This window comes from Neolamprologus brichardi, chromosome 23, assembly GCF_056152115.1.
Source record: "Neolamprologus brichardi isolate AB-2024 chromosome 23, ASM5615211v1, whole genome shotgun sequence".
NCBI lineage: Eukaryota > Metazoa > Chordata > Actinopteri > Cichliformes > Cichlidae > Neolamprologus > Neolamprologus brichardi.
The window spans coordinates 22,696,719-22,719,504 of NC_142125.1; the positions used below are offsets into that span (position 1 = coordinate 22,696,719).

General features: G+C 41.2%; 1 protein-coding gene across 1 annotated transcript; it reads left to right on the plus strand.

Annotated features, from left to right (window-relative positions):
* The first annotated feature begins 426 nt into the window (after positions 1 to 426).
* mrps9 (mitochondrial ribosomal protein S9) lies at positions 427 to 21,895 on the plus strand. Its single transcript, XM_087836025.1, has 11 exons — positions 427 to 531; positions 853 to 1,038; positions 8,136 to 8,198; positions 9,490 to 9,520; positions 9,610 to 9,689; positions 16,357 to 16,442; positions 16,533 to 16,608; positions 16,694 to 16,862; positions 18,514 to 18,622; positions 19,393 to 19,562; positions 21,511 to 21,895. The coding sequence occupies exons 1-11, from the start codon at positions 445 to 447 to the stop codon at positions 21,600 to 21,602; spliced, it is 1,149 nt and encodes a 382-aa protein (XP_087692151.1). The 5' UTR covers positions 427 to 444; the 3' UTR covers positions 21,603 to 21,895.
* Positions 21,896 to 22,786: the final 891 nt, after the last annotated feature.

Genomic DNA, 22,786 nt, shown 5'->3' on the forward strand with positions numbered 1-22,786 from the left:
TCATTTTCAAATAATGTCAATTTTACAGCCTGAAATACAAACTACAGACCTAAATTTCTTATTTGTTTGGCACAGTTTTGAGGTCTACACTTTATTCACTTTGCTAAAATTACTTATGCCTCACTCATACTATCAGCATCTAATTCTTGGTGGGATGTATATTATGCCATATTTTCAGGTGTAATTCTTCTAAAATTGCAAACTGTAAAGACACCAGCAACATTCATCTACATACATAAATCAGGACATTGTTTTAAACAGAAAAGGGCTGAAAAGAAACTAAAACAAACTCCTGATTTTAGAATTTACACTTCTAATAACGTTGTTGTTGTTGTTGTTGTTTGATTAAGCGGACAGAGTTTATTTTATTTTATTTTTACGGATTACCGCACGTGTTTCTGACGTAGACAACTTCCGCCTCCGACGTCACCGCTGTCAGCAAAGATGGCGGCGTCCTGTGTGCGGACCGTGGGCTCGTTTCTGGGGAAATGTATGACATGCAGCTCGAGTATAAACACAGTCGCCACGCAGGTAAGCCGACAGGTAGAATTAACATAGCGTGTGACATTTTAACGCGTTATTTCACCTTTAACGCACGCGAATATGTTTAAATAAAGGACGAAACAGCCTCGTCCTTGAGTTAGCGGCTTCTAGCAGGGTTTGTTAGCCAAAACTCCGCTGACGGATATTTAAATTAAGAACCTGTCGCCACGTCTGTAGTTTCATGAATGTGCCACAGTCGTTGAGGTGCTTTATGTCAGTTTACTGAGCTCTTAACTGTAATTCGGCTGTGTTATCGAGCTGCCCTGGATATTTGTCTGACAATAATGGCTCTTTTCCCTCCGTCCCCAGGTGCTGCTGAGCAGGCAGGTATGTGTGAGCTCTGCCCTGTGCAGGAAGAACCTGGCGGCCGCTGGACCGGAGAAGTTCACCCTGGAGTACATCCAAAAGCAGGTGGAGGAGTACGAAATCGGGAAACGCTACCTGGCCAATATGATGGGAGAAGATCCCGAGAACTTCACCCAGGAGGACATCGATGTAAGTTCGCTTTAATTAGAAAGAATCTGGCAGCAGCTTCTAAAGCATCACACATAGGCAGGATGCTTTATGTGGGAAATAAAGGATAAAAAGACGAGAACGGCGGTGATTTTTTTGCACCATTTTAAGTTTTTAACTGTACATGACATAGTTGGGGATTTTCAGCACTTCTTTAGTGAGTCTTGAGTACTTGACAGTGGTGTTTGCAAAGGTATGTGTAATTGATGTGGTTCAGGAGCTGGCCTGGGCAGGGGTCACTTAATTTTGGAACTTTAGAAAAGAAAATATAGAAATATAACTGCAAATCAACAGAAAGCTGGCATGAGTGAGTGATCTCATGTGGCTTGGAGTGTGAAAGTGATGTTTGTGTAGTATCTGAAATCTGCCCCAGCACTCTCCTTTCTTGTCTTTTCTCCTGCTACTGGGAAACGCAGGTGACCCTAGACTAGGCCTGCCACAAACGATTATTTTGATAGTCGGCTAGTCACAGATTATTTTTGCGATTAGTCGACTAATCAGATCATGCATCCATTGGACGTAAAAAGTACAGCTTATTGCATCAGCATGTGTCTGCTCTTATATAAGTATCATTAGCTTAAAGCTTGAAGTGTTTAAGTTATGTGCTAACTAAAAATAAAGACAAGATGATAGTTTATTAAACTTTCAATGAAATTTGCAGATTGTTTCGGTGGAGTTTAATAAACTCAGCCGTCTGCTTCTTGCTATCTAAAATATAACAGGACACCGGAGTATATTCTCGAGCATCTCACACTTCTGATAATCAGTTGTCTGTTTGACGTTTATTCAGCTGTGTAAAAACTATAACTTTAATCTCAGCCAAACAGATTTACTCAGGAACAAAACAAAAAACTGAAAAAAGCCAAACAATAACATTTTTAAGTTATCTAAGTGACTCATATATCATGTTTAACCTGAGTAGCGAAAGACTGCGGGGATCTGAAAATGATTTGCCGGGAGTCCGGTGTTTTTCACCGGCTCTAGTGAGCCTTGCCCCCGGCTAGCTATCGAGCTGGTGGGTAACAGACGTATCCGAAAACGTCGGAGCGCTTTTGAAAATATTTGGTGTCTTGATAAACTGAGCAGATATTTGAGGTTTACACAACTACATTCTCGCCTGAAAATATGTTAATCGCTTATTTTGTGACCCAGAAAGAATAATAAGAGTAATATTAAAACTAACTAGCTGCTGCCATCGTTGGAAACTGAACTGGGCCGCGCTATGAATTCTGGGATAGGCTGGGCCACGAAGGATACACTCGGCCCATCCTTCAAATCTGAGGAAAAGGAGGGCGCATTTTTTCGGCTGCATTTGGAGGAGTCTTCGAATTTGGACAGCCTTCGTCGCGGCGCTGTAACGTAATCGGCCTACAAATACGGGCACAGGAGGATGCGGTTCCTGAATTTGGACACAGCTACGATACCGGACACTGCTTCTTCTTCTTTGGGGTTTAATGGCAGCTGGCATCCTTGTACATGCAGTGCTGCCATCTTCTGTTTCAGTCCGTTATTACACTCTTAAATCCTACTACTTATTCCTGCATCTTTCAGAATCTTACAAAGCTTCAAACGACGCGTCGACTATTAATTTAGTTGTCTCCGATTTTGATAGTCGACGTAATCGTGACTAGTCGACTAATCGTGGCAGCCCTACCCTAGACAAAAGGCTAATCCTCACATCTAAGATTACAACAACCACGCTGCAGCCACACTTACTGCTGAACTACACACCTGCTGATGCCTCCTCGTGCTCTCTGTGTTTCCTGCTGCCATCTTCAACAGCCAGTCTTTTAACCTTTTTACACCCAGTTTTAAATGAGCGTCTCGTTTTGGGCAAACCTGCAGTCTCAGACCCAGATCTTTGCTTACCGTCCATCTGACATTTGCGTTCACTAAAAAGTGTCTAATCCCATTTGGATATGTGATCCCAGCTAATGAAGCGATTGAGTTTAAGGGACTGTACGTATGGTATTTGCTGATGTTCACTATATTAAATTAAAATGTGGAGTCCGTTTATTTTTTTCTCACCTCTCTAGGCATTAAAACCTCCAGATCTACTGAGCAGATGACATTTTTATATTACATCTCAGTCAAATGCTCAGAAAGCCACTAAATGTGGATTAATACGCCACTAAAAAAAAGTCCCAAACAAACTGGTTGACTCCTGTTTGTTTGAATTTCCTTTTTAGGAACATTTCTGTAAATTAAAAACAATACATTTTGGAGTCTTTAGCAGTGAACAGTGAGCTGTAAATCTCTGAAATGCTGAGTTTGTGCAGCAGTGTAGATTCCTACTGTAGCACGGTGGCTTTGAATCCACCGTAGGCCATCTTTGGTATGTCGTTCCCCCTCACACCATCCTATCTGACATTGCAGGCAGAAGTTTGATGCGTTTAAAGCTTCCCCTCTTTGTCAGCATCATTAGCGTCGTTTGGCTCCACGTGCAGCAGGCAGGTGGGGCCGCGTCTGTCTAATCCACTGCATCATTGCTATTAGCAATGCCCTTAAATGCATCCAAAGCTTGTTTGTGATTTTTCTTTTTTTTGGCAATACATTAGCCCTCACTGCTCTTACCATTTAGCTCGATTTCCCACCCGTCCCTCGTCCGGTCCCCAGTGCCCCTCACAAATAATGAAGTGAGCTGTTTGCGCCAGGCTGTGAAAGCCGAAGCGACGGCCAGCAGCCCGGACTTGGATGCGTGGAGGGAAAGAGGAAAATTTGGGAGGACTGCAGAGGTGCATAGTGGGGCACCTGAGAAATCCCTGCGCTCCAGTTTGGAGTCCAGACTCTTCAGGTGTGACGGTGATAAAGACCCGGTGAAAATCAAAAGGATGTTTGCAGCCAGGAGGAGGAATTAATACAGAGCGCAGACCCAGAAAGGCCAAAAAATCTCTTCTGACTGCTGAAAACTAAACTCAGATTTATTTTTTTTTTGTTTATTTGGGTTTTTTTTTCTTTGTTCTGGGACTCGGGTGACTTTTTGAGCCAAATTTACCTGCAAGTAAACGAGCACTGAAACAGTTAGACAATATTTAATAGATTAATCATAAATAAATGAAACATTTTTCAGGGAACTGTTTATAAAGTGCTTAGAACATTATCAGGTTAAACAAAGATGAATAAAAGATGATTTCTGATTTTAGAGGTAATAAGGAGGCTGAAAAAAGTGTCACTAACTGCAGTTCCTCTAATGGCCACTTGAGGCTGTTTCCGATAGGGAGTCAGTCCCCACATCATGTTAAAATTTCCAACTAGGCTACCTTCTCCCTTCATAGCAACTGTATAACTCATACATATGAATACAGATAAAGCTTAACTGCCATTCAGAAAACCATTCATGAAGTTAATGCTTTAGTTTTGGTCGTGTTCTTGTTAGCAATGATCACAATTTTTGAATATTCAGTCATTAAATTGATCTTGAAGCTCATAGTTTGCTTTTTTTTAACTGGTTCCTGCTAAAATGTAACACACTGCTACAACCAAAAGGCGGCAGTAGTGTACCTACAAGCTGTTACCGGTAAGAACTGAAAAACAAAAATAAAAGTATGTACCAGTTAGAGATTATCTGCTACTGTACAAACTGTATTTGAAAAAATAAAGGGAAATTGGGTCTACCATAGGCGGTAGGAGTCCATCTTTTATATACAGTCTCTGGTCTTTAGTCTTTAGAAGCTGCAACTTGAAAGAATTTGTCTTATTTAGCTAAATTGATTTTTGAAAAAATTATACATTTGAGTACATTTGTGGCATCTCATGCAGCTGCGATAGTGTTAGTCGAAGTAAACTTATATTAAACTGGCTGCATGGGGGGGGGGGATCCAGCACAGGACCCCCCCAGAACTGGAAGGCTGCTGAGTGCAAATATAATAGTTAAATATGAATTTCTGTCTTTGTATTTTTTATCACAATTAATTGCTGTATTTTTAGAAACTGGTTTCATGTAACGGACAACTTGACTCCATTCAGTTGTCAAGTCGGCTGTTATGGCAACTTTTACGGCAGGTTTCAGTGAGTGTTGAGTTGTTTGACAATCTTAATAACTGAAGTGAGACAACTTTATCTTATTGGATAAACAGATACTGGCAAAGTCTAACTTTGAGAACATTATTTGCAGTACCGTATTTTCCGCGCTATAAGGCGCACTTAAAATCCTTTAATTTTCTCAAAATCGACAGTGCGCTTGTAACAGTTGCTATTGTAATGCAGTGTATCACCACATGGCGCCTCCTGTCTCATGACTGGTGTGTCACCCCCTTTTTTGTTCTTCTTCGCACTCCTCCTGTAATGGATGCTCCCCTGTGTACGCAGACTAGTGTGCTCTTTAGTAATGTGTGGTAGAGGTAGCGCTTTTATTTTTGATATTGTAAATAAATGAGTACTTTTTGGAAAGTCAGAAGCTGTTGCTCATTCGCTATCCACCTGCACACCTCTGCGGCTGGCTTCATCTCCACCGCACGTTAGGCTTTATAATCCGGTGCGCCTTATGTATGAATTCTGGTTGTGCTTACTGACCTCGAACTGATTTTATGTGGTACACGGCGCTCAAAAATCAGTCAAAAATGTTTTAGTACGACTTTGGTAAGCTACGAAGCTGCACCGCTTGATGGATTGTTGGAGCATTACGGCTAGGGCTGTGCAATATGACCGAAATCTCATATCCCGATATAAGAATTCTATCGTCTGATAACGATATAAATCACAAAAATGTAATATTTTCTGTAAATTCTGTGAATCTCGGGCAGCTCGACTTGCGGGAAGTGTTTCCAGCTGCGCGTCATGTAGCTGGAGTCGAGTGTTTTAACCGATGCATGAAACGATACAATTTTAGACATAAGTTGTAAAGGCCGCCGTTTTCTTTGTGAGTATTTATTACATGGCGTGCTGCGGGGAAAAGCCTGTTCTAACGTTTGAGTCTAAGTTTTATTTTTTACCACCTGGCGGCTCTTTTTTAATTCTCATCCATAAATAATCTGCTCTTTCCCGTGAGCAGTTTATTTTGAAAAGTCTGAACAGGATCTTGAGCTTAATTGTGAAAGGTTTATGTGGAACATAAACAAGCGGACACTCGAAGGTGTTACCGTCGTTGTTGCTAACCACAATGCAAAGAGAGAACTTTAAGAAATTAATATAGCCACTACAGTGACCATCAAAACCATGAAAAAATATTGCCGTATACAGTTTATTTTGCGACACCACGAAACAAACAATAGCGTAAAATGAAACGATGACGAGATCACGGCTATTGCAGTCAGGAGCCTCTCAGAGTAATCTGGGTCAAAAACCCGTCGTCTTCAGGTCCCAAAGTCAAACAAACATCACTGAGAGTTAAAAACTGTCTAAATTCTTTAATCTTTAATGAAATGATCAGCATTGCTGCTTTATCAGGTGTAACAATTAAGTTTAACATCCATGAAAACAGAATTTATGAAATTCAACAGAGTTAGAAGTTAGCAGGACATTAGCTCGCTAGCTTCCACCTAAACATGATATATCATGTTCTGACTGAGAGATTTCTGAAAGAATTTAAACTTAAAGCTCTGCTATCACTTCCAACATAAATGAAGACAGAAAACTGAACAGCAGTGACTTTTTAGGGTTGCTGAAGTTGGACTAGCTGGTATATAATGTGCTACGTGATCGCTAGCGACACAGCTATGTTAGCATAACATAAACAGTGAAGCTGGAGGACGAATGCTAACCTTTTTCCACTCAATAAAAGTTAACGGGAGACCTCCAGGGACAAATGCAATCGCATGGCAGGATGTTGTAAACAGACCAAACTTCAGTCAGGAGAACAACTGAGATAATCCATCCACAATATGAGGTTAGTCATTAATATACTGCAACAACATGGGAACAGAGCAGCTGTGAGAGAATTCAGCATTAGTGAATCAATGGTATGGAAGTGGAAGAAGCAAGAAGAAAAGGTTGACTAAAGTTTGACTTATCTGACTGTTTTGTTTCACTTAATGCGCCTTGTAATTTGGTGTGCGTTGTGTAGGAAAACAGACCCGTTCATTGACAGTGCGCCTTATGGTCCGAAAAATACAGTATATATTATTGCAAGACTCGACATATTACAAAATGTTAAAAAATCTCACAGATATTGAATCGTGAAGATTCAGTGAAGTTTTGAATCTTCACTCATGGTTTTGTAGGTTTAAAATAACTCTGTTCATCTTCGTCTTTGATCTTTTCCTCCACTACTGTCTGTCCTGTTGCAGCTTCCTATTTCACAGTGAAGTAAAAAAAAATCTTTGTGCGCTGTGGCTCTGCTAAGTCGTCTTTTCCCCTCTGTCACTCTGTCTTTCCCCCCTCGGGGAGCTCTTCCACATCTCTGTCAACTCTCTGGGGACGCACAGGTGCGTCTTCATCTGTTCCTCGTCTTTCCCTTTTCCTCCTCCTTTTATTTTTTTTTTCCTACCCTTTAACTTCTCCTCACTTGTCTTCCTCTTCCTGCCTCTCACAGCTTTAGCGCAGACATTTCCCTCGACCGGCCCCCTTTTTTCTTCCTACTTTTCCGTCGTTTTGACAACCTTAAAGGCAGCAACCTGCTCTCTCCCCGCAGCACCTGCTGCCTCGCTAATTGAACCGACAGAGAGAGCAGGACAGGAGGAAGAGTGCAGAGATGGTGGGATGAAGAGGGAGAGAGATGAGCAGGCTGTCTTGATGAGGACGGCGGGCCTTTCTTCCCTCACACACATATTTCCAATGCCATCTGTAGCCCTGCTAATAACACACACAGCAGAGGATGAACTCGGAGTGAACTGTTAGACATCCACAGTGTCCTCTGTTCGCTGTCAACAAAGCCTAAACTTGTGCCTTTTCATGCTTGTTTTCTCCTCTAACCACACACACACACACACACACACACACACACACACACACACACATCTTGCTCGCCTTTCCTTGAACCCGCAAGCAGCTTGCGCCTCTTACTCTGTCACTTTGTTGGTGTGACCTCTGTTGTGTGGACATGTCAGCGTTGTCATAATGTGCCATCATCTCTCAAACTGCCATCTCCTTTTATTTATTTATGTATTTATTTGTTTGTTTGTTTCTCTGTCTTTCGCCCACAGAGAAGCATCACGTACCTTTTTCCCTCCGGCCTGTTTGAGAAGACAGCTCGGCCGCTCATGAAGGTAAGACTGCACGGTTTAATTTACTTGTTGGTTTAGCGTTTCTCTTTTTTCCCCCTATTTACTTCCATTAACCTGTCGTGGCAACATCTTTTAAATTAGGTTATTGCTTCGAGGCTTTTTCACATTGTCAGGAATCTCTGCTTAAACAAAACAAAAGACAAAAATTGAATTTTACAAAATGATAAAATGCTCTGGTGAAAATTCTCATCTTTGTGTTGTTGGGGTCAGTTTCAACCCAGTTATAACATGAGACTATAAAACAATAATTAGTGCCAAAACTAAAATCATAAACACACTGTGAGGTCACTAACACTGTCAGAGAGAAGTTAGGGGTTTCCCTCTTTACCTGTTTGTCTCCTTCCCTGAACAAACAGCCCCCTTTATCCCCACTGCTTCAATCTAAAGGTCCACATGAAAAGGTACAGACATGTAAGGCATGTGTTTACTTGCTAGCTTTACAGTACATATCTCCAGTTTGTAGCATGCAAAAATAAGCAGATTTACAATAAGCCAAGCTGTGGTTCATCATATCTGGACACAAAACATTAATATGGATGAGCCAGTTTCTGTGGAGGACGACGATGTAGATGATCAACCAGTGGACACAGATACGTCTGATTTTCTTTACCATCTATGATCTTGGACAAGAACTTCTCAGGAGGACACGTTCCATGGTGGGCACAATAAAAACAAAAATAAAATCTGAACTGGGACAGGGCTCCACTTTCTTCAAAACCAGTATTTGTAGACACCAGCACTGTTGTTTCATACTGTCCCAATTTATTTTTCTTCCCCCCTTTCTTAAAGGAAATATGTAGTTGAAATATTAAAATAGAAAAAAACAAATGAAACAAATTTAGTTTAGAGAACTGTTGTTTTTTTTTACTTTTTTTTTAACATTGAAAGGGATGTAAAAAAACACAAACAAAAGAAGCTCAGTGCTGAGTAATTTCTCTAATGTTGGTGGGTCTACAGTGGAAACACAAGCAGCAGTTTGATGGGACGCATCACTTCTGGTGCTTTTATGATGAAATGTCCTCGATCTTTTCAGTTTGACCTCAGGTAGGTTGGTACATTGTCTCGTTCACTGTGGTCACCAGTGTAAATATAAACATTACAAGCACAGGTACTTCTCTGGTACATCAGTGAGTTTGAGGGGTAAACAGAAGCAAAAGATGGTTCCTGAGTAAAGCTCAGGAGTGGTGGCTTTTAAAGCTCTACACATCACCAGTTGTTTGATTTTATTTATTTGGGGTTGTTTTTACTGAAACAAATCTGTTTTTATTTCCAGCATCCTGATGAAATCTTTCCCAAGCAAAGAGGTATGTAAATCTGCTCCTGAATGCATTTTTTTTATTATTTTTTTTTAACTGAGGGTTTCCAGAGCTGATTCACTTTCCTCTCCATAAAGCTGTCCAGTGGGGAGCAGACGGGCGGCCCTTTCACTTCCTGTTTTACACCGGCAAGCAGTCCTACTACTCCCTCATGCATGTGAGTACGGCAGTACAGCTGGAGCAGCGAGCAGCGCTGTCAGTTAAACCTTCATCCCCCTCAAATCCCCAGCTCTTCCTCACCTGCTCCCTCCCTGCTTCCCACACCCTTGGGTCATATCCTATTCAGACAGAGTGAGTTGAAAGAAGACGGTGCCGTTCCCTGGAGGAGCAGCGAAGTCAGATCCTCTTTTCCACGCAGCGGTGTGAGGGAAGAGGTGGGAGAATAGAGGGAGGTGAGGCGAGCAGGAGGTCAGAGGTAGTCCAGCTTAACATGCGAATCTCAGGGGGGAACCTGCTGCAGAGATGGCGGCTTATTTTCACCTGTTTTGGATTCATGTTGAACCTTTTGAGGTCATCTTTCATGTGTCATACCGAAGGTTTATCTGTGTACCATGAATTTACAAAACATAGTACCAACAGTAGTTTTTATTTATGTTTTTATGGCATAGCCATGAGTCTGTTTCTGTACTTAGTCTGAGGTCAGGACTAGCCCACAATCTGCTGCACGACTTCCTGTTTTTCTTGTAGCTGAAGATACTTTTTATAGCATGAATGTAATTTTTTTTAGCTTGTTTTCAAACTGCAGCAAAAGGTTGTTTTTGTAATATAGGCTGCATGTCACTAAGAGATGTAGTTTTATAGCTCACATTTAAATGCAGTTCTTGTCAGGTGATGTAGTTGTTGGAAAACGCTATGAACTTAAGTATTTATAGTGTATATATTCTATTTATTTCCCTGCCTCAGCTGCCATCACACAACTTCTTCCACCAAGGAAGTAAAGCTGTTACACTACACCAGATGCCACGTCACGAAACATGTTATTCGCGTACTGTTATTTATGACTTGATTGGTTAGTTTTTCTTTTGTGTGGAACTGAAACCAGTGCGTTAAAACTGAAAATTTGGATGTAGCTTCCCAGTCTACATCCACACATAAATGGCATTTTGGATCACTGAAAATTGAGCTTTTGAAAAACTCTGGCCAGGGTGCAGATTTTCAAGAAATTGTGCGCTCTGTTATTGTTTGTGGGCTTTTTATTGGCAAACATTTCTTCACGGTGAGGGTTGCATCATTACCTCTTGGTTTTGTACACTCTTGACCGTCCTTAATGTTTTGCTTTTTGACGTAGACTGAGATATGTTTTCAAAATGAACACAGAAAAAAATTTCTGGATGATTTTTTTTAAATGACTTTTTAAAATCATCCAGCCCGAGGATTTATATCAGTCTACCATTTGGATGTTATGACTATGAAGCATTTGAATATGGAGGGTAGTGCCCGGATACTTTTAGGTGACTTTGTAAATCTTGTTAATATCACGCATTTAGTTTTGTCACTGTTTAAAACAAATTTATGTGCAATAGCAGATTTCTAAAATTTATCAGAAGCCAACTGCAGATTTGCAATGGTCAGATCAAGGGAAGAGACGGTGGCATATGAAATGGTGTCTTCTGCATAACAAATTGCATATGACAGAGATAGTATTGTGTAAAGTATAAATAAAAGAGGTCCAATAATGGATCCCTGTGGAATGCCTAATCACCCAGCCCCCAAATCTCAACAAACAAAACTGATGGAGGATTTTATTTTTGTTAGGGCTCTTGAAGACTTGTGAAGACTTTTAGCACAAAGGAATTCACAACACTGTGACAGTTTTGGGTTTGGTTGCTTTTTGGGTTTTTTTTGGGGGGGGGGGGGGGGGGGGGGTGTTGTACCTGAATATCCGTCTGTTGTGTAGGTATTCGTTGGTCAATATGGGCATTTCGATAATAGTTTTGTTGTACATCTTCAGCTTTTAATCTAAGCAGTGAGCATCACATGTCATTTTCCTCCAGAGTCTTAGTTATCAGGAATGGGACTTGCTAAGAACATGGACATTCCTGCTTCTGTTGCTCTCATAGCGCTCATACCGAGGCTGTGCACCGTGTGACAGAATAAAAGTACTAGAGCTTTTGTTGCATCTAACTTTCCCCCTCTGTGATTATTTTACATTTAAATACAGCTGAAATCACAGCACAGACAGCCATTATCTTTAATTCAAGTCTGGGGTGATTTCCTTACCTGATGTGGCAGTTATATAATCAGACACAAGCCCACCTGCAGAGGTTTATTGTTTAAGCTAATTACAGACTCTATTTTCTTCATGTGGAGATGTTTATCATCTCACCTCTTCAACTTGACATTGTGCGTTAGTTTCCCTCGTTGTTGCAAACTTAACAAATTTGTCATTGGGTTTTGCAACTTTTATATCATTTTAGCAACTTTTCTTTAAATAAGCACATACACAGTCACAGGCTGGCTCACTGACCTTTAACATTGTGTTGTTCAGTCAGTCTGTCTGTCTGTGTAAACAGAAGGCAGTCAAGGCTCCAATCTTGGCACCCCAGTGCTGGCTTTCAGATCCTTAATCGTAACTCTTTCCCCCGTAAACACAACATTTGGTGACCTCCCCTGCACCCTTAATGAGGACTTTTGACACCTCATTATATCTCAATAAAGATTTGGTTTTGACACCATTAGAATAGGTTGAGTTTTTCCAAGGGTAGCACCGTACTCCGTAAGCAGACACCACCCTCACTAACTTCTGATGCACCTGGACATTTTGTTCTTTGAGCAGGCCTGAAATATGACAGAAACTGCTCAGTTCAGGCTTTCAGGGGGCACCAATTAGCACTTACATACATACTGATTCTCATTCCCCTCATCCTCTTCTGTCTGTGTACATGTGATGTTTGAGGGTGGCTTTGGGATCGGCTTAGCCTAAGCACCCAGACCTGCTCTCTGGGTGCTTACGAAACATACCAAACAGGACCTGTCTTCCTGTCTTAGGTTCATCTACTACAAATCTCAGAGTTCGAATATCAGTGGTCACCAATAGTCAGACCAATATTTAAATTTGAGGTCAAGGTCAGAGGTCAAGTTTTCTAAAAATCTTGTGAACACGGTGACTCCAGAAAGATGTCACCTAGGATTTTTAAATTGATAGCATAGGTATTCGATATTGGTGACCTTCACCTCAAGATCATTTATTTCTGTTCAGTTTTTTCAATGAACAAATAAAATATACAAACATTTCAAGCCTCTTAAAGTGAAGATAAACCGTACACTGGTGTTGAGACCACAAAAGAGGGAAAATTTAAAAACTAGTACAACAGAAAGTAAACGCACATCAGCAGTATATCCAGAATCCACTAAGAAAAATAATTTCAGGGCATTTTTGTCCATCCTGCAGTGCCGAGATCATTTGTATTAAAAAAGATCAAATGATGTGTTTGGCCTGTGTAATAGCAAAACAGCCATTTGAGACAAAGATACAAAAAGAATTTTAAAACTCTTTTGATTGGAATAAATGGTGTAGTTTTATTTTTTTATGTCCAGGATTCGAGTCCCATCAAAGGTGTCTGGTTGTCAGGCTTTGTCCCGCTACGGGGGAAGACCTCCTCCTCGGGGATTTGGAGGGAAGCGGGGCTGGGTGATGAAGAGGAGGATGAGTGGGGCAGATGAGCAGGCACACCGCTCACGCTTGTTCTTCTGTCTGATTGTATCTGCAAGAGAGAGAAGAGGGGGATGATATGTGAATATTTGTCCCCACACACACACACATTGTTTTGCCCTGCAGCTGTAATCTGCACCCCCTGCTGTGGGTTTAAATAGGTATGTCAGACATGTCTGTCTTTCCCGTCCTTCCCATCCTTTGCCCTTTACCCATCGTCTCGCTGTCTCACAAGCCCCGGGAGCGTTGCCAGGAGGGGGCAGTGGCGTGTAAAGAAGCAGCCTTCGTGCTCGGCTGCTTTCCTCTCAGCCGGCGCGGCACATTAACCTGCTCGCTGCTCCGCTGAACCCTTTATGGCCACAACTCCAGGGAGCCCCAAGAACTCGCCTTCCTTCTCCACACGAAGACCAAATAAATGCTGGTAGTTAATGCCTCGTCCTCACGTAGCCGGAGCTCTGAACGTGCATTTGAAGAGCCTTTATTGACTGTCTGTCTCTGTAACAGCCTCGACTTAAATGTATCCAGATACTGCCCCACTACTCCGCCGCCTCCTCCTTTCATCCCGCCAATCCATGCGAATTATTCCTCGCCATTGTAGGAGCCAGTGTTTGCACATGTGTAACTCAAGCTGCCCTCTCCTCTCGCCTTCTTTTTTTCCTGATTTTTCTATTACTGTATTTTTTTTCTTTTTGTAAAGAAAATTGGTTTTTCCTTGATGTTTGCTTGATTTTCTTTTTCTCTCCTCCTCCCGTACCCCTCTGTCGCTGGTCAGAGTGGCAGCGGATTAGGCACACTCTATCAAGAAGGAATTAAACAAACATCTGGTGAATAATTGACGGGGAAATGAGTTCTCACCCAGGCGCTGGGTGGCTAAGGTGGGGTGGGGGTGGGGGCTGCCTCTGGGACGTGACCAGCATGCCCACCCTCTCCTCCTCCTCTTCCCCCTGATCTTACCCTACCGTCTGTCTGCCTTTCTGTCTGTGTCCGTCGCCATGACACATTCTCCCCAGGTTACCCCCAGCGCAGCATTGATCCACCGCTGAGCGAAACTCTAGTGTCGGGTATTTAACTCCAGACTTTTTTTTGCTCCTTCCAGCTCTGCTTCAGTTGTGTGCAGCACATTTGCCGAGGTCAATTTTACTACACAATAGATGAGCAAATGCATCATGACATTACAAACTGACTGAAATTAAACTCTAAAGAAAACTAATAGAAAGTTAGTAGAAAAATAGAAAAGAGTTTTTATCCTTTAAAAGTGTTTAGTTGTAATCTACTTTTATTCTCATTATTTTTAGTTTTTTTTCCACTAAAGGCTGATATGAAGTTCTTTATTTTCAGTTTCTCAACAAGGCTGCAAAGAAATTAGCATCTTTTACACTAAAGTCTTGAACCGTCTGGGTCTTTAACTCTACGCTCACTGGTCAATTCATTAGTTACAGCTTCTTTCGAGAGGAAAAACCCAACAATTAAATGACCCCAATATGAGCAAGAACCTGGCGACTGTGGGAAGGAAAAACTCTGTTTTAACAGAAGAGAAACTTCCAGCAGAACCAGGCTTGGGGAGACGCGGCCATCTGCTGCGACCAGTAGGGGTGACGAGAGTAAGACAGGACAAGAGACACACTGTGGAAGAGATTAATAATGACTAATGATTAAATGCAGAGAGGTGTATAAAGAAAATATCCTCCAAACCATTACACCAGCAGCAACCTGAACTATTGATATAAGGCAGGATGGATCCATGCTTTCATGTTGTTTGTACCAAATTCTGACCCTACCAACTGAAACTTGGAGAAGAAATCCTGATTCAGATCTGCAAAACTTCTATTGTCCAGTTTTGGTGAGCCTGTGTGAATTATAGCCTCAGTTTCCTGTTGTTAGCTGACAGGCGTGGCGCTGTGTGGTCTTCTGCTGCAGTTGAGATGCTCTTCTGCACACATTGGTTGTAATGAGTAGTTTCTTGAGTTACTGTAGCCTTCCTATCACATGGAAACCATCATTTTCATCTGACCTCTGATGTCACCGGGACATTTTCTCTTTTTCAAACTATTTCTTTTTGTAAAGCCTGGAGAAGGTTGTGTGGGACAATCCTAACAGATCAGCAGTTTCTGAAATACGCAGACCAGCCCATCTGGCACATGTCTAAAGTCACTTAAAAATGATTCAGTTTGACGCTGAGGTGTCTTAAACTTGCAACTTTTGTCACAGGAAGTAGTCTGACTGTGTAGAAATCCATGTGAAAATGAGCCTCCAATTATGGCCTCAGTAAACTCTTTGCTGATGAATCTATGGTCTCAGTCTCTTGTTTGAAGACTTATTTAGTACAGCATGAGGTTTATTTCATAAGCCTAGAGTCAAAAAGAAGGATGAAGCTTCAGGGCGTCACTTTAGGTTTAATTAAACAAGATGTTGACAAAGAAATCTGTACCTCATCCATCTTTTATTGTGCAGAAATGATCAGTAACTGTACACAGAACATTCAGACTTTGACTTTCATGCTTTCAATGAGTTAAATGAGCAAGATTGTGCCAAAGATCAGCAGCAGGCGATGTAGGTGTAAAAGCTGTTAGCAAAATAAAGAGCAGTGAATCGGCGCTTTATGATCATGTCACAATGATTTCTTCCTAAAGCACAAATCAACCCTCGTACACCCCTGCGCTGCCCTGCCAGAAGGTGCTGTGCGGATGCAGCCAATCAGCAAGGTTTAACCGTTCCTCTGTGGCCACAGAGAAGAGAGTCAGACAAGTGCTGTGGTTATTTTCATAATCCTTTTGGCGCTTTACACTTTAACAGAAGGAAGAAAAACAGCTGCCTGAAGGAGGGGAGAAGACTTCCTGGGAATGAAAGTTACTTCCTAAACAGAAGAAAGGGCTTTTGGGCAGATCATTCCATTTCCATCACTCATTAGTTGTCTATGAAATGGGTAAAATTGAAATGGAATGAAAACTGTTTCTCCTCTTCTGGTTAGAATACGGCTGAACGTTTCCTCGTTCTCGAGAGCTTTGGTTGGATTTTTAGGCCCCATGTCAGTGTTGATGTAGGGCTTAAATCTGACTGTGGAGGGCCAGGATGGGCAATGGAGAAAGATGTTTGCCTTAAAATCCCGTTCCAACCCTGATTTGTGTTCAGTAAGATTTTTCTATAAGACTGAGGAAAACTTTTGTTGTTTTAGGATCTTTATGGCAAAATCCTGAAAATCGAGAAGCACCAAGATCGTCTGAGGGCCAAAGGACTTTTCTCCCAGGATGCCGAGCTGATGTAAGAGGAGGAAGAGTCCACAATCAAAAGTCTTTAAAGCTGTTTTGGCAATTTGTTTTTTTAGTTCACATCTCTTCCTGTTTCCATTAGCTCCCTCAGCCCGAGCCGGTGGCTGACAAAGGAGGAGCTGGAACTGTTACTAGTGGAGACCATCTCTACTCATGATGTAGGTTTTATGCTTTTTGTTATCCTATTTTGCACCTCTTCTGTGTTCAAGAGTTTGATTTGCATTTTCGTGCATTTGTCTTCAGTACGACCGTTTTATCAAGCTGATGGAGCACATGCTCGCCATGCCGTACAGCAGCACGGAGGAGGAGTTCGTCCAGCGATACCGTCGGCTGCTGGAGGCTCAGTCCTTGAAGCAAATGGTGCCACCGCTGGAGAAGGATGAAAATGGCGTGGCCTTCAGCACCGCGGAGGGTAGGTTCACAACAGCGATGTGTTTCTCAGAAGTCTCACTAAGTTTTGAAAATCGACCAAAAAAACAGTTTAACACAGAAAAGGAACCTCTCAGTTTAAGGCACGTTTGGTTTATTTCACCCTGGTATGTCCCTTTTAATGTGACTTTTTGGGATCTGTACATGTGTACTAGAGGTCAGCATGCATATTCTGTATAGAAATAATGGCCACCCTCACCACCTGTTGTTTTCTTGTCATAGTGGAGCCAGTTGACCAGGCACAGCCATCACAAATGGATAAATTAGCAAGACCAAAACTGTTTTTGTAGTAAGATGTAAACACGTTAATCTGTAACGTCAGACATTTTAACACGGCAGTTTGTGGAGATTCAGTATTTGGTATTTCTGTCTTGGCTAAAACTCTGATAATGTGACAGTGTGAGCAGATTTAGCCAGGCTTGAAAACAAATGCAAATAATTTCATTGCACAGTTATTGTGGAGTATTTGGGGGAAATTAAAAAAAAAACAAAAAAAAAACAGCATGATTTTATTGAACTAAGCAAAGGTCTTGAGCCCCTCCTCAGTTCTTTATATTTTGCTTCCAAAGAGCCAGACTTGTGTTTTTAAGTGCTCTTAAGCATTAGTTCTCCAGGCTCTCTGAAGATCTATCAAAGCACTTCTTTGGACATCAGCTCCTTTTTCAGTTGTTTTCATTCCAGTTGTTGTTCCAGACCATTTTCAGAGGAAGTTTTTCTTTGTTAGGCAACTTAACACTGACCTATGACTCATTCAAACATTAAAAAAAGCTCCTAGCTAAAGGGATGAACCAGTGTTGTTAAATTGTATCTTTAGGCACTTTTTTATTAGCAGCCTGTCACAAAAACACACAATTTGTACCCTTTTCTTTTGTTTAATCTCTGAAAAAATCCAAAGATAACACAGTTTAACATTAAATAGTATCATTGCACCAAAAAGGTGATTCTCAAACAGCTGTTAGCTAAAAACTTGGCATATCTCAGCATGGTGTGCAGGGTGTTCTTAAAAAAATTGAGGAAACTGAACAATTGGAGGACAAAAGACGTTTCAGGTCTAAAAAACTATTAGTAGATGAAATGTATCATGTCGAGCTGGTGAGTATTAAGAATCAGGAAATAATCCAGCAAAGACCTGACACAGAACTTGAGAGATGCATCTGGACCTTCAGCTCATCATCTACTACCATTCTTAAGGAGGGGAAACAGGGAGAACGGGCTGAGGCGTCCCATATTACACAAGAATTGGACTAAAAATCAGTGAAAATGGGTCTGATGGAATTTTTTGGTTCAAAACATCATCCGTATGTACGGAGCAGGTCAGGAGAGAGACCACTGTAAGTGTCTACATCAAATAATCATCAGTCTAACACCTCCTGGGTATCAATTCCTTCTAATGTCTGATTGAGCCCATCAATGAGGGTAATTTCTGCTGAATTATCATGCTTCATGCCTCCCTCGCCTAAACAAAGTGTTTTGTTTTCTTGCTACATGCGAGACCAGGCAACTTCCTCCATTCCCAGTCATTTCTGGGATGATTTGGAAGGTTAAAAAAGTACCTTTACCTTTGTAGTAAACGTGCAAACATGACACTCGTGTCTGAAGTAAAAAATCAGACTGTTTTTCATTTTTATTCTCAGGTCGGAGGAAGACATCAGACTCATCAGTGATCTTGCGGGACTGCGGCTCAGGACACATTACCGTCAACGGCCAGGACTACCTCCAATACTTCCCCGTGCTGCAGGACAGGTGAGGAGAGCAGCGCGAAGGTTTCCACTCTGAGCAAATAAGCCTTTCCACCTCACAGCCTCTCCACTGCTTCATTCACAGATACCGTTTTCCTTAAAATGCAAGACGCGATGGGTTTTACTCTCCACCCTCCACCCCTACCTCTCCAAAAAAAAAAAAAAATTAAAAAGCAGCTTTTTCACTCTTCACAGCATCGCCTCGTTTTTTATTTATCTCCTTGTAGTAAGTTAATTACACAGTTGAGTGATTGTGTGTGTGTGTAAGAGTGTGTGTGTGTGTGTGTGTGTGTGTAAGAGAGAGTGTGAGTGTGTGTGTGTGTGTGTGTGTGTGTGTGAGTGAATGTCCAGAGCTGGTGTTGTCACGCAGTGTGAGGACGGGGCTGTAATTGGAGCAGAGAGGTGACAATTGACTTTGTCAGCAGCTATGGGCCATTCAGCCTAAGACGCCATCCAGAACACAGACACTTTCTTTTTCACACACACACACACACACACACTCTTATCCTCTTCCTGCTGAGTCAGAAGTTACTCTGTTATATGTGGTGGTGAGATTGTAAAAGAAGGCATTTCACAGCGCCAGGATCCTCTACGCTTGTCTGAAAAGTCACCCAACCAGACATTAAATTAGCTAAGCCTCCGCCGTTGATACCGCTATCTGTTAAATAGTGCACACTCCTGGTCTGCCCATTCAGCCACGTTTCATTCTTTCACCTTATTATCTCTTGGTCATTTTCTCTTCTTCTTCTTCTTTTTTTTAAAAATACCTCTCAGGGAGCAGCTGATGTTCCCGTTGCAGTTCATGGGCGTGCTGGGCCGCTTCAACTTGGAGTGTAAGGTGAGCGGCGGGGGCAGGTCGAGCCAGGCGGGGGCGCTGAGACTCGCCATTTCCCGTGCGCTGCTCAGCTTCCTGTCTGAGGGAGATGGCGAGGCGATGAGACAAGGTGGGTAGTTTTGCTTTGTTGTTTTGTTTTGTTTGTATCTCTTACAGCAGCATCCTGTCTGAAAACTACCACTGATATACTTTTACAACTTGGGATTAAAAGAGTGCTCATTCACCAGCTTGTGCAGCTGGTTTTAAAAATCTGATATCAATTAAAAACTGCAAAAGGAAATGTGTTGAAGAGAGTACAGTGTGGTGTTCTCATTTCTTTATATTTTGCTTCTGAGGAGCCAGACTTGTCATGTTTAACATGGTCTTGAGAAATAGTTCTCCAGGCTTTGGTTGGATGGACATATCTAAGCATGGTTTGCAGTGTGTCCTTAAAATATTTGAAGAACTGGACAAGACATGTAAAGCCTAAAAAAACAGTATCTGAAAAGCATGTTCTTTAAGGTAGAGGGTCTAAAATCTCATGACTGGATGTCAGTAGATTACATATTGCCTTTACTGGGTTCTGTTATCCTAAGCATGGATTCGGGAAGTCTGGGGGTCTACTTGGGTCCCAGTCACGTAAAGTTTGGCGTCGGATGGTTAGTGCAAAGGTCCTGTTTGGTTTTAGTTACCGTGCAGACTTCTCCATAGAGAATTTACATTACACACTGACTTTAAAGAAGCATAACAGGAATGACTGCTTGGCCGTCAGGTCTGCAACGGTCTGTTTGCATAACTGAGGATAACCCAGGCTTTACCCCCCCAATTAAGTGCACCGCCTTAGCTATGGCAGCTACCATGTTTTAGTCAGCAAGGAGAGATCAACAATATTACATTTAGACTGTACCCCATAAAGGCCACACCCGGTCGGCATGTTTCTACTGCTGTTTGTGTAAAAAGGGGAAAAAAACCAAACAAACACATTTTGTAAACTGTAAATGAACATATTTGAATAATATCAACACTTAGCAATAAAAAACAGAGATGGTTACCCCCAAGTCACTCAAGTCACCGTTCATCTGTAGCGAGAGTTCTCAGACAGCAAAGCAACCTGAGCTGTTGACAATATCCTGAAATTTCCTGTTACTAAGCACAGCTGTATTTTGCCGTTGTTAGCCTCCGTTAGCTGCTGCTAGTTTCACTGAGAATAAAGTTTCACTGAATTGCTGCATTCAGACACTTAGTTAATAAATTTTCATACTGTATGAGAGTTTGTCACAAGGAACTTTCAGGAGGCACGAGCCTAATATTAAGTAGCATAATGTTGGCTTATAATCAACTGTTGTTGTTTAGCCGGCTCGTTGTCACCAGGAACGGGAGGGTCACATGTCTAATCTGCTGACATTAAGTAATTGTGACAATAGCGCAGAAAAGTGCCATCAGATTTTGAATCTATCATGCAAGGAAGCATCTGATTGATAACAGCTTCATTTTTCAGCATGACAATGATCCCAAACACACTGTTAGTGCAGTAAAATCAGAGTTGTATAGAAAAACATGCAGTGGAACACTATCAGTCATGAATCGGACCTCATTATTGAAGCAGTGTAGGATCATGTTGACAGAGAACAGAACAAAGCACAGTATTTTCTCCAGAGTTTGCTTTCTTTTTTCTTTTTTTTCTCAGCTAAGCTTTTTTATTAGCCAACTATAATAAAGTAAAGTTATTTACTTATTTACTTATTTACTTATTCTTGAATTTATTGTGTAGTTTTTATCACCTCTGGTTTTCCTGAGACCACAAAGCTCCGTGACAGCTGGTTGTTTGCTGCTGTGTTTACGATTCTCGTTCTTGTTAATGTTTTTTTTTTCTTGTTAATTCCTTTCATAGCACTTTTTTTTTTGTTACTTAAACGTTGCCGTGATCTTCCCTACCATAAATATTTGTTACTCTCCAGTCTCATAAGGACTACTTGTGTTATGACATGCATGTACTAATGAACTAATAGATACATAAATATTTACACATCTGCGCCTGTGTTCAGTTATATTTCATTCTTTTCATTTTTTTTCCCCAGCTGGTCTGCTGACCCCCGACCCAAGAGTGAGGGAGAGGAAGAAGCCTGGACAGGAGGGAGCACGACGGAAATTCACTTGGAAGAAGCGCTGAGGGGCGGATCAGTTCCCCCTGAGCTTGGATATGAAACATTCAAACTGACTTCTGACATCATTGAAACTGCTTTATTTTCTCTCCAGAGGCGATATCACTCTGTCCTCTTTAAGCTCTTGGTGCCAAGTGCTATGCTTTCTCACATGGTTTTCATGATGCACCTGCTGCAGGGAGCTCCTTCAGCCACCAGATGGAGACATGTTATAAGAAATTCATAGTTTGGACTGTTTATCTGTACATCAATTAATAAATTAAAGATTTTCTATAAAATAGAAATAAAGGTTGTGATATTTTGGCTTGGTTTTTTTTTTTTTTTTTTAAATACAATTTAAACAATTTTCCTTTTTTTTTTTTTTTTTTTTTTTTAAATACCTTCTTAGGTAGTACGGTAGGTACCTATATGTTCACCATAGTGTGAGATTATTTTATAGTAAATGTTAAAGACTCGAGGCTAATTTATTTTTTATTTTTTTTAAAGTCAGGAGTAACGATTTTACGGCAAACCGTGCAGTTTTTGAAGCAAAACTAAGAATTTTTTTTTTTAGATTGAATCAAGTCAACTGTGGTGATGTGTTTAAAAAAGTTTTTATATAAACAAATCTACTAATCAAATTAATCAAATAAAATATGCTGCCAACAACCTGCAGTAGAACCAGATATGATTTTATTCCGCGTTTTACGTTTTATTTTGTCAAAATCCATGGCCTACATTACCCACAGTGCAACACTAACGCTCGGGCACTGCCTTCGTGGATTCGGAGTATCCGGGTGTTTTCGGGAGTGTATGCTAATAACGGTGAAAGGCAAATTAGCTTGGGGTGACTGTGGTGGTTTCTACTAAGTAACGTTTTTTTTATTAATAAATAAATCGACGAATTCGATAGTTTATCAATAGTTTAGTCTCTAGAGTGAAAAAACAAAGTGAGGTCGACATATTGCCGATAAAGGTCAAAGGCAGAACCGGACGAACGTTTTCTGCTTTATTTCTGTTATTAAATAATATATATTTAATTTGATATATCCCTCACTTCAACCACTAGATGTCGCCAAAGTTTCACAAATGCCTGCCATGTGTGACCGTCTGTTGCTAATTATAACTTCATCTCATTATAAAATAACATCATTAATTAGTTAAAAGCTTATAAGTAAATATTAACTGAGGCAGTGTGTTTGCATTGAGTGAA

What these genes read in the sequence shown, in the direction of transcription:
- mrps9 (XM_087836025.1), top strand. Translation starts at nt 445, where the DNA reads ATGGCGGCGTCCTGTGTGCGGACCGTGGGCTCGTTTCTGGGGAAATGT. An exon ending in CCTACTACTCCCTCATGCAT is followed by an intron (nt 9,690 to 16,356) that starts GTGAGTACGGCA and finishes TTGTTGTTTTAG; the next exon opens with GATCTTTATGGCAAAATCCT. An exon ending in TTCCCCGTGCTGCAGGACAG is followed by an intron (nt 18,623 to 19,392) that starts GTGAGGAGAGCA and finishes AATACCTCTCAG; the next exon opens with GGAGCAGCTGATGTTCCCGT.